Source organism: Oryzias latipes, chromosome 6 (genome assembly GCF_053564925.1).
Source record: "Oryzias latipes strain Hd-rR chromosome 6, Olatipes_Hd-rR_3.1".
Classification (NCBI taxonomy): Eukaryota; Metazoa; Chordata; class Actinopteri; order Beloniformes; family Adrianichthyidae; genus Oryzias; species Oryzias latipes.
The window spans coordinates 13,457,196-13,469,422 of NC_136242.1; the positions used below are offsets into that span (position 1 = coordinate 13,457,196).

At 41.4% G+C, this 12,227-nt stretch overlaps 1 protein-coding gene across 2 annotated transcripts; it reads right to left on the reverse strand.

The window, feature by feature from the left end:
• Nucleotides 1–668: 668 nt before the first annotated feature.
• On the reverse strand, nucleotides 669–12,227 carry LOC101163736 (sorting nexin-1). 2 transcript variants are annotated; one of them, XM_004069878.4, is made up of 15 exons: nucleotides 11,885–12,227; nucleotides 8,390–9,170; nucleotides 8,045–8,187; nucleotides 7,761–7,836; nucleotides 6,905–6,948; nucleotides 6,188–6,329; nucleotides 6,038–6,116; nucleotides 5,871–5,946; nucleotides 5,625–5,738; nucleotides 5,400–5,493; nucleotides 5,117–5,322; nucleotides 4,872–5,015; nucleotides 2,473–2,553; nucleotides 2,320–2,391; nucleotides 669–2,190 (listed from the first exon to the last, which is right to left on the reverse strand). In XM_004069878.4, exons 1-15 carry the CDS (start codon nucleotides 12,011–12,013, stop codon nucleotides 2,140–2,142), a joined length of 2,232 nt encoding a protein of 743 aa, XP_004069926.1. In that variant the 5' UTR covers nucleotides 12,014–12,227; the 3' UTR covers nucleotides 669–2,139. The 2 variants fall into 2 exon arrangements, with proteins under 2 accessions (XP_004069926.1, XP_011474181.1); XM_011475879.3 differs by lacking the exon at nucleotides 11,885–12,227 and adding an exon at nucleotides 11,563–11,702.

Below are 12,227 nucleotides of genomic sequence, written 5' to 3' on the forward strand. Positions count from 1 at the left end.
ACGACACAGGGTTGCTAGATTTTAGGCTAAAATGGCATAATCACAATTAAAAGACCACGGGGAACACTTTCACAATAAATGATCGGCGGGGATCTTTAAAACAAAAAGGTGTTTCCTCCTCAAACACGCCTGCATGTTGAAGACTGACGTGATCCATCTAGTGAAGGAACCAGGTTACACTTCTACAGTCCTGGAAAGCAGTTCCGTTTGACACCAAACCAAATATTTAAACCTTTAAACTGAGTTGTGGGGAAAGTGAATGGTTGCATTGGAACCAAATTCCTATCAGAAAACCAGGCTCTTTTTCTGTTTCGCCAACACAGACACCAAACATCCCGCAGTTTTTCCAGAACTTCTACGTCTTCGGAGGATGTAGTTCCTTTATAGCTGAATAATAGGTTGTCTTTAAGGTCAAACAAACTTTAATAATTTATCCTTAATGTGAAGAAGGTTCTGTGAAACCAAGTTCTTCCCATCACAGATGCGAGCGGTTCTCCATCTGAAAATCAAAGCTCATATCTGAGCTGCACATTGAAACACACCCTCTAAACAAACACCGTTTTTATTTAATGAACATTTTATTTTGAAATAAGTGAACTACAGGTCATCATAGAAGCTGCATGTAAGCACTGAAGAAAATAAGAGAAAAACCACAAAGTCTGAATGAATCTTGGTGTAAACAGTGCAGCTTTTTATTGATTGATTGATTGGCTGGAAAAGTCATCGTTGACACAGTGTATGATACAGACGTTGTTCTGCACCTTAAGAACCGCTGCTATAGTTATGACGTTCAAACATTTGAACTGCAATTAACTTCAAGGAAAAAAACCAAAAAAAAGGGAAAAAGTTAAAGCTGTGTGAGAGTCTTCCCGAGAAGAACAGGAAGTCGCCGCACTGGCTAAACTTCGAGCTTCCTGTATGGCATTGGGGTCGAAGTTACTGTCAAATCCTCAGCACACATCCCATAATTTCATTCCTACTGGCTCCTAAAGGTCTATTCTAGTGTTTGTGCAGAACGTTACCATCTGGGCATCTGTGATAGAAGTGTTTCCAGGTGAAATTATTTTTTCTTTTTCTGCTACGGCTTTTCAAAGTAAAGCCACTTTTGCTGCTTCTCTGTGAATCAACAGTGAGGAGATTATATTCATGTTTCATTGATTTGAATTTTATTTTAAGATCATTTTTTAACGGAAAAGCAAGAAAGGAATCACTTAAAAAAAAAAATAGAAGAAAGAAATAAGTGCCTGACCTTCTCTTCTAAGTGTAACGATTTTTTTGTTTTGTTTTTTTTACTATAAAGTGAGTTTAGACATCTGGAAGTAAAAGACGCAGGCGCAGACTCCGCCCCTTTAGGCAGCTTTCGCCACAGAACCAGCAGCTCAGACTAGCTTTGGTTGACTAATCCAAACAGACTCCCTCCCATCAGAGCTGGTGATTACCACTAAACAATGACGCACATTTAAACATCACAGCCTGTGTGGAGTCCGCCTAAAAAACCAAACACAAAAACCTTCTAGGTGAGAACTGAAAAGCATCTTGACCGGGTGGCGTCCTCGCTGGATTTTGACTGAACAAGTTGCACTAATTGTCACTCAGAATGCTGTTTGGAGGCAAAAAACACGTTTTTTTTTGGCATAAAAAAAGGCACATTAAGAAAAGTTTGCGTGCAAAACCTCACAGAAAAAAAAAAATCTAACCTGCTGCATAACTCCAGCTCACAGCGCTACTAATGCCTCTCAACATCTATTAGTTCTTCATGATGACAGGGAGGGATGTGTGGCAGAAAGGCTCAGACGTGTTCACTTTATCCTCTAAATGCTTCCCTTTGAGTCCCATTTGCTGTAAACTCTGAAGCTCCTGATCATTTTGACCTTCTTTTTCTGACAATAGACAGAGTCTACGCTTTTCCTCTATTTCTCCTCACCACTATACAGATCCAAACTCTTGCTTTCATATGAAAATATTCTTGACTGGTTAGGTGAAAATATAGAATTACTAGTAGAATAGAAAGGGGTTAAATGTGATTAAAAAAAGAAAAAAAAAAGAGGTTGATTGTATCTCCCTTTTCAGCACGTTTCGCTTGGTTTAAAGGCAATAGAGGTAAAGTGTAGAAGAAGGCAGCCTGTTTGTCGTCCAGCTTTACGCAATGGCTTTTGCTTCAGGTAAGAAAGCCTCCCAGTACTTTATCAGCTGAGGAGAGAAGTACACAAAAATGGAAAAGACATACTGAGCTGGTTTGTATTTGAAGATATTCAAAGTTTCACAACTGTTTGTTTTTATAGCAGCTGAAAGAGGGTTTGACTGTTCTTCTCGACTCACCTGCTGCTGAGACTGAAGCAACAACTCCAAGTACTTTGTTATCTGCCTTTTAAAATTCTTGGTCCTTTGTTTCTAAAAGAGGGATTTAAAAAAAGAAATAGTTGATCGTTTCCAGAGCTAGCTGTTGTGGATGAATGAGGGTCAGAGCCGTACCTCAAAGCGGAGGACTTCCTTGCGTACAGTTGCAGAAACTCTCTCAAAGTCTCGCTCGAACTGAGTCACCCTGGCTTCCCACTGCGATCCGGAAGAAAAGAGAAATGAGAGCGAGATCTCCTTATCAAGTGATTACTGTAAACCAAACTTTTTTAGGACTGTCATTGGTTACTTAAGCCTTAGTCCCAAATGCTGTTACCAGTAGACTGAGGGCCAGACAAAGGCCATCACACAACTTTAAGATCGTAGACCATTCAGTGAGCCCGTGAAGCCAAAATGTAAAGGCACGATTATTTTTCTACAGGCATGCTGTGGGGAACAGGTTATAGCGAACACTTCTACAAAACACACGGGTAAGTTAGGGTGAAGTAAGTGACGCATCACCTGCACACCCTGTGTGCACAGCTATTGCACATGGTCAGTAAGGAGCACCTAACTAATGTCTAAAATGCAACTAACAACTGGAACACAACCTACAAACTTACTACCAACCTTACTAAAAACTAGAAAGCAACCTTACTAACAACTAGAAAACAACCTTACTAACAACTAGAAAGCAACCTTACTAACAACCTTACTAACAACTAGAAAACAACCAACAACCTTACTAACAACTAGAAAACAACCTTACTAACAACTAGAAAGCAACCTTACTAACAACCTTACTAACAACTAGAAAACAACCAACAACCTTACTAACAACTAAAAAAAAAAACAACAACCTTACTAACAACTAGAAAACAACCTTACTAACAACTAGAAAACAACCTTACTAACAACTAAAAAACAACCTTACTAACAACTAAAAAGCAACCAACAACCTTACTAACAACTAGAAAACAACCTTACTAACAACTAGAAAACAACCTTACTAACAACTAGAAAACAACCTTACTAACAACTAGAAAACAACCAACAACCTTACTAACAACTAGAAAACAACCAACAACCTTACTAACAACTAGAAAACAACCTTACTAACAACTAGAAAACAACCTTACTAACAACTAGAAAACAACCTTACTAACAACTAGAAAACAACCTTACTAACAACTAGAAAGCAACCAACAACCTTACTAACAACTAGAAAACAACCAACAACCTTACTAACAACTAGAAAACAAACATACTAACAACTAAAAAGCAACCAGCAACCTTACTAACAACTAGAAAACAACCTTACTAACAACTAGAAAGCAACCAACAACCTTACTAACAACTACAAAACAACCAACATCCTTACTAACAACTAGAAAACAACCAACAACCTTACTAACAACTAGAAAACAACCAACATCCTTACTAACAACTAGAAAACAACCAACAACCTTACTAACAACTAGAAAACAACCAACAACCTTACTAACAACTAGAAAACAACCAACAACCTTACTAACAACTAGAAAACAACCAAAAACCTTACTAACAACTAGAAAACCACCAACAACCTTACTAACTAGAAAACAACCAACATCCTTACTAACAACTAGAAAACAACCTTACTAACAACAAGAAATCAACCTTACTAACAACTAGAAAACAACCAACAACCTTACTAAAAACTAGAAAACAACCAACAACCTTACTAAAAACTAGAAAACAACCAACATCCTTACTAACAACTAGAAAACAACCAACAACCTTACTAACAACTAGAAAACAACCAACAACCTTATTAACAACTAAAAAACAACCAACAACTTAACTAACAACTAGAAAACAACCAACAACCTTACTAAAAACTAGAAAACAACCAACATCCTTACTAACAACTAGAAAACAACCAACAACCTTACTAACAACTAGAAAACAACCAACAACCTTATTAACAACTAGAAAACAACCAACAACTTAACTAACAACTAGAAAACAACCAACAACCATACTAACAACTAGAAAACAACCAACAACCTCACTCACTAAAGACTAGAGTGTGACTAACGACCTTACTAATGACTAAAGCAAAGAACGACTTAACTCTTAGAACCTTACTAATGACTGGAGTTTGACAAACAACTTTATTAACAGAGTTTGACTAATAACTAGAGTGCAACTAACGACCTTAACCAACGACTAGAGCTGATAACCTGACTAACAAGTAGAGAGTGACTGAGGACCTTACTAACCACTAGAGGGCACTGCATCACCTGTGCATCATAAGACTTCTATTATTCTTACAAACACTTCATGACCCACTTACCACCCACGACAACCGTATGTTCCATTTTCATGAGGTGTTCATTGGAGCTTAAACTGTAGAACACATCTGTGCCCCCCTCTTTATGACCCTCCACGTCCCACACAACCCAAAACGCAGCCACTTCCCCATAGGTGTGAATGGGACAAAGGCTTTAACTGGTGCAAAATTAAGAGTTTCATTTGCTTTCTGATTGGTTTACCTCCACGATCTCCTCTTTGGCCTGTTGCAGTTTGTCTGGTTTGTTGGCCCACAGCAGTTTGGCCTCCATCTCCCTCTTCTTCTGCAGCATGGCCTGGGCGTCCTGCCAGCGCTGCCACGCCTTTATCCGGTGATCAAACGACCCCTGTAGGCCGAACGCGCACAGACACTTCAGTTTGTGTTCCAAAATACCTAAAAACATTCAGGTCGTTCTGCACGAATCGTTGGGCGCAATGTCCTCCGTACCCTGACGGCTCCCAGCAGGCGGATGTAATCTGCGATCAGCTCTGCGAAACTGAAGGTGTCGTACGCAGCCTGGTCCTGGTGCAACTGCTCGATCTTGTCCTCCACCTCGGCCAGCTGGGACAGAGCTCGGGACAAGGCGGTGTTGTCCTCGGCGCTGCCCAGCATGGCTGCACTTTTGGCAAAGTTTGCTGTGTTCAACGACAACTCTGGAGGAGATTTAAAAGACCTTAAGAATCGGGGGGGGGGTTGGTGGCATTTCACTACAGAAAAGAGAAATCCAAACCTTTTCTATGAACTACTAGTGATTCAACCAGAGCATGAAGCTTCCTGAAGTGCTGGTCTGCAGACTCCACCTCCTGGAGCTTCTCCTCAAACCACTGCAGGAAAACACATCGTCATCATCAACCAGCTGCGTCTGTGAGCCTCTGAATCCAACACAACACCTTTGCTTCAATTGGATCCACTTTGGTGGAACTTTTAAAGGACGGGGTTTTCCAGCTGGACTCACCGCGTCCGACTCGTTCATCTTGATGGTCATTTTACTGACGGCATCCGTCGCTTTGTTGATCATTTTGAGGAAGCCGGCGCCGCTTAGAGTCTGTGTGCTGACCGCTCGGGGCAACTGGAGACATAAAACAGAGTCAGACGCTCTAAAAAGTTTGGGAAAGAGAGACAGTCGTTCGGTTTGATGAGAGTTAAAAACGAGGGTTTGGTATTAAAGGACAGATACAGCGATTGATCAACTGAAGCGTACTTCATCCTTCTCCAGGAATTCACGGACATCGGGATCCTGGAGGAGCAGGGGGTGATTCACCACCCTCTGAAGATACCTGTAGACACACAAGAAACAAACATAAAAAGGTATTCAATCACAGATCTTAGTCTGTGATTCCAGAGTTCATGACCTTCATCTTCTTTTACCTTTCCAAAGCACCTCGTCTTCGCTCGAGAAAGTCTGCCGAAGAGGAATCTTCTTTTCCCACCTTCACCTTGGTCATTCCTGCAGGACCCAACACTCAGGATTAGAGAAATATGCATGAAGTGAGAGATGGAAAAGCCAGACACCCTTACCCAGAATGCTCTTCTCTGGGGGTGGAGGGACGATCAATCCATTTGGTCCATGTTTTTCGGAGAGTTTCTGGTAGAGGCCTAGGAAGTCGCTGAAGCGTCGCCGGACTGTGAACAGCTTGTTGCGGAACATTGGCAGTGTGGTCTAGGGAAAAAAAAAAGTTGTAAAAATTTACCTTGTCATCTTTTCTTTTTAAAACTCTCAAAGATGGAATTGGTTTAAAGACACACTCCGATGAAAGTCATTTTTGGTGTTTTTAACACATTCTTGTGGCATTTTTCTGACATAGATGAAGGAAAATTAGGCTTAAAACTGCATTTCTGAATATTTCTTTATTCAAATCGTTAAAAAAAGATCTCATTTGTGATGTAGAAAAATACATTGGGAGGGTCACAAGCTTCCTGCCATGCAACTGGAAGGGGAAGGGGGTTGCTGTGCACCAACAGTCCCACCCACAACTCAGAGGTGAATTTCTAATGAGCTGCTGCAGAAACTGTGCCCCAGAAAACAACACAGGTGTTTGGATTTAGCCTAAAAGCAGCAGAACACTTTAAAACGAGATCAAAAGACCAAAGTGGGTCTTTAAGAATTTGAGATGTTTCACAATAAGAGCACTTAATTTGAAAGAGGGTCATGGGAGGGGGGAGGGTCATGCATCAGATGTGAAAAAGTACAGTCCTGAAAAATGACAGATAAAAGAACCAAAAATCCAGCTTTACCTCTGTGGATACTTTGTAGGCCATGTAAGCGTTCATGCCGTCCCCTAAAAGACAACAAAGTGAAGTATTCTTAACATTTCTTTGTTTTTAAAGCTATGTTCACACGGCCATCGGAAATGCAAAAAAAGCTCGATGTGAATGCGTTTCAGGCTTCCGCCTTTGAAATTCTTCTGTTCACACACATTACGCAAGTTTCTACAAATGTTTTTGGGCTATCCGTACAAAACGAACATGCGTTGAAAGTTAAACTAGGTCACACTTGGGCTAATCCAGAATAGTGACTTATCTGGTGACTCCAGACATGACGGCGAGCTTGATGGCGTCTGGGTTTGTTTTTTTTAAATAAAGATAAACCGAGGTCGCTCTCCTGACATGACGGTGATCCATATCCGCCATTGCAAGGACGCTCCCAACGAACGGAACCATTTCATGCCCCAAAATTGCAAGATTTGCACCACTTCAACATTTTGCACCAAGCCTCTTTTAACTACAGGTGGCAGTCATGCGGTGGGAAACGGTAGAAAAAGAAGCCCCTCCCTGCTGGTCCAGTGTGGACACCAATCAGGGGTCTCAGAATCCAGGCCTCGAAGGCCAACCTGCCATTGAAGCTCCTTATTGGCTGAACCCACCTGATCCAGGTAATCAGGCAGCGTTTCAGGAAAACCAGCAGGTCAGCCCTCCAGGCCTGGAGTTTGACACCCCTGGGCTAAACGCACGTGTAAGAACCGCCGTGTTCGTAGTTTTAGTCTTCACAGTGCAAACAACAGAGGCCTGCAGCCCCGCTGTCATCAACCAAACCTAAAGAGTTTCTTTCACACAGCAGCTTCACAAAGTCACAGGAAACACAACCACTCACCAACTTTCTCAGGATCTTTGACAGAAACCAAAACGTCAAACTTGTCCTCCAGCTCTGCCTCTTCCTCATCTTCCAACTGAAAACCAAAGAAAGAAAATCTAGAAACATGTGTTTCCCACAAACACTTCTCCTACATAACTGCAATTCTGATTTAGGAAATGTCTGTAGGCATGGATACAAAAAATAAAGCAGAATTCCCCTGCAGGTTCATCTTTGTCATATTTTATGATAAAAATGATGATATAAACAAATTCCCGGGACTTTCATCTTGGTTTGGTTTGTACCTCCTCCAGGGCAGCAGGCGGCGGCTTGGCCTGTCTGGCGGGGGCTGAAAGAGAGGAGGAAGAGGAGGAAGCAGATGGCTTGGATGTTTCTTCGTTCTTCCTGCTGCTCCGTGGACTGTCTAGAGAAAGCTCCACTGTGGCCTCTGATGAGCAGAAACAGGAAAAAAAAAAAAAACGAACATAAAAGTGAAAGAGGGAAGGGTTGGTGTGGTTAACAAAATCCGTTTATGATTGTATACTTCCTGAAACAAGACAACCTAAAAGAGTTCCCACTTCAAACCACATTTATCGAAGCTGAAGAAGATGGAAAAGAATGGTGACTTTGTAAATAAATAAAGCACCCACCAGTAAATAAGTCCTCCTCAGAGTGCACTCCATTGGCCTTGGAGTTGACAGTGTTGCTGGTTCTTGGCACCGTGGTGGCAGCTTCCTCTGTGAAGATATCTGCAGGTTCGGTGGGTTTGGAGAATGCTGGCCCAGCAGCTTTGGCTGTGCTGGACTTCCCTTCATTCTCTGTGGTCTTCTTGGACATGGCTCCCAGCGGCTCGCCGAACAGGTCCTCGTCAGGTTCCCCGAAGAGTCCTTTTTCAGGCCGACTGCTGGCTTTGCTCTGTGGTGCTCCTGTGAAAATGTCGCTGCCGTCGTCTTCAAACAGGTCAACTACAGCACTGCTGGGTTTTTTGGGATCTGCGGCTGGAGTGTCACCGAGAATCTGAGCTAAAGGGTCGATTACTTTTCCCCCGACGCGTGGCGGCTGTACATCGTTGTCGAGGTTGATAATCGGAGCAGCGGAGGAGGAACCCGTTTTTTCACCTGGTAGATCCGGACCGCCACTGGACGCCTCACCTGAATCGGCTTTGACAGAAGCCTCGACTTCCACCTTTTGCGTTTCACTTCCCAGTATGTCAAAAAACTCATCCGACGGCTCAGGGGAAGAGATTTCTGCTGCGTCTCTACTTTCTGCATCTAGGTTGTTGGTCAGGTCCACAAATTCTTCGGGGGATGAGCTGGCTGCACTCTTCTCCGTTTGGCTGCTTGGAGGCCCGACTGAGAGATCCTCCATGAGGTCGCTGGCCTGACTGTCGGGGGAAGTTGGGGTGTCCTGTTTGGTCAAAGGAGTATTGCTCTGAAGACAAACATAAAAATCACTGTTAGTCCATACCTGCACTATGAAAGTGAATACGATTTTTCTTTTTCAGTTAGAAAAATAGGTTACGTTTTTTATGAAGGAATATTTTAGAAGCAAGAGAGAAAAAGTGGTTAAAACTTTATCTACTGCAGAAAGCCTGAATTCAACTACTCAATGCTGATAGTGCCCCCTTTAGGCCAAAGAAGGAGTAGAACGTTCAGAGTACTGAGAGACTGAAGTATTTACATCAGATTGAGGTTTTTTGTTTGTTTGTTTGTTTGTTTGTTTGTAAACAAAAAACAATGTTAGCAATACCAAATTATTTTTTGTATTTGTTTAGCCTTATATTTTTACTATAATGTTAGATATTAACCCTAAACAAAAGCATAAAAGCTCAGAATCTCAAGGACTCAAGGAGTATTTTATAGCCATTTTCAGTGAACAGGGCAGTTTCACAATCAGTCCCAACCTCAGAATATAGTAAAGCGTGCAGCAGCTAGCAAGCTCATGAGGCTGCCGTGGATTCCGTTTATTTCTTAGAAATGTAGCTGTAAAAGGTTTTGATGTTCATACTATTCTCTGGTAGGAAGCCTTGGCCTTTGACACAAAGATCATTGTGATGTGGGGTTTCCCCACACCCAACAGTCAGGGATCATTTAACTGGCACGTTCAAATTCTTTTGATCTTTTCCAAACGTTTATGCTAATATACGATTTGTGTGATCCATGCTCATTTTTTTCCTGTTTGAAAACAATTTCAGACAACTCTACTGCATACCAGTATGTTTCCATTGGAAGTGAAACACATTAACACTAAATTTAAGAAGGATTTATTATTTTATGACATCACACCAGGTTTAGTATGGGCCCATGGAAAGGTTTTTCTTTATTTTTACTCTCTCATTATTCAAAAGACATTATTCTGAATTTCTTCTTATTGTTGTTTTGTATTACATAAATCATATCAAACCAAAATGAACACGTGAACAAAAAATAATCATAACAATCACAACCAAATTGTGGGGAAAGTGAACCGTTGCATCCCTAATACAAATACTCACATAACTACGATAGTTGTGAATCTGGATAATGTTGATTCTTTGAACTATATATTTATCAGGTTGTGTTAGGAAACCGATTTTATGAATTACAACATTTGTTTCCAGTCTATGCACATATTTGGCCAGGGGAATTATGGGACATTCTAAACCTCCAAGTGGCAACACTAAAAATGGATTTTAAAGATTAACTAGAGTACGACTTATTTTCATATTTCTTAACAACTTCAGTGATTGATTTAAGGAAATTATGGAATTCATCCACTTCTTTGGGTCTATGTTATTTTAACATTGCATTACTAAACAATATACTTTTACAGTTTTTCAATAGTGCAAGTTTTCAATTTCATCTGATCCAATGTAGGAGATCATTGATTAACAAGTTTATACATCAAATTGTTGAAAGAGGTCTGCTTCGTTTGTTGGAGCTCATTTGGAAGATTAATCAATTTTGATGCATCAAATCCAATATTTTACCTTCCTTTAAAAGTGATTCTTGTTTTTTTTTTAATTTAAGACAAAAAAAGCTTTTAGATGATTTTAATTTAAAAGAAATTCAATTAGAAAAAGCTTGACTCTAATTTATCTCAATTTTCTGAGAAAAGTAATCAAATAAAACTGGTTTTGAACAGAAATCGGGAAAATATCTGTTTAATTGGATCATGGACTCAAATCAAAATCAAATTTGGATTTTGGCAAGGATTACCAGCCCTTTTTTAAGCAATTGATCTATTAGTAAACAATGATGCTAACTTGTTTTTGTTCTATTTCTCCAGTTGCACAAAAAGTCAAGTGTGGTTAAGTGGATTAGCACATCTTGGCAGAGGTTGGGCCACCCTGCCATTTGCAACCATTACTTTAGCCGTGAGCTCAGTTCAGAGAAACATTGGAAACTGCTGACTAAGCAGACTAATGTCCTCCATGCAGCTCTGAGTAAACGCAGAAAAAGCCAAAGGCAGCAACTTCCAATCTGCCCTGTGAACTTTGAGGGAAAACATCCGGGTTTAGACCATGTGACCTATGCGTGCTCACATGACAGGAGGCAGCTTCAGCAAACTTTCTATTCTCATTCAAAAGCACTGAATGACAATAACAAAAGAAAACACAAAACCGAGACATCTGCGTGTCAACCACAACTTCAACCACAATAAGCCCATGCTCTGCAAACTTCAGGTTTCCCCCCCACGCGTGGCCTCCCCAGTGTAGAGCCTGCACACCCAGAATCAGAGTTATTCAGTTATTTTTACGCGAACCATCTTCTTTAGATGCGGTTTGTAGATACAAATCGAATGGAAAGCGGTAAAAACAATGCACCTTTAAGAATGAAATTACCTGAAATGTTTGCAAAATTTCTGCTTAATCAAGTGACGCGGGGCACGTCGGGTAGTTTCCACCACTGAAACTCGAAAACCGCCCAAAGAATTCGCATGAATGCTTTGCTAACACGCGCAACCAAAACCCAAACTGCATAAAAAACGTTTTAATCTGAGATTCTGGTCATGCTAACTCACAAAACACGACAAAAGTTTGACCAAAACTATCCAATTAGCTTCTCACGGAGACGTTACCTCCCTGCTGACAGTTGGTATCCTTTAGCCAAATCAGAGGCGGGATAGCTAACATGATAAGGAGCGCGAGCTCCTTTGACACGTACCGCGCTCATAAACAGCTCCTCTCCGTCGTCTTCGTCACTGTCTCGACCACCAACTTCTTCAGAATCCAGCACATCTTGGTCCTCGGTGTCGGGAAAAGGAGGAGGACTCCGCTCCGAACTGGACGCCATCTTCAGTTCGTTCTTTCTTTTTCTTAAAGAAAAAAGAAAAGGAAAAAGGGGGGAGGCTTCCTGGCCTAATTGACGTGTCGTCCTGGGTTAGCTGCCAAAGGTTCCCCTCAACTAAACCAAACGGACCAGCGAAGGAGGACGGACGTCGCTCAGGAGCCGCTGCTGCTCTTTTACTTCCTGGTCCTCCTTCTCTCCTCGCCAAGCTAGCTTCAGC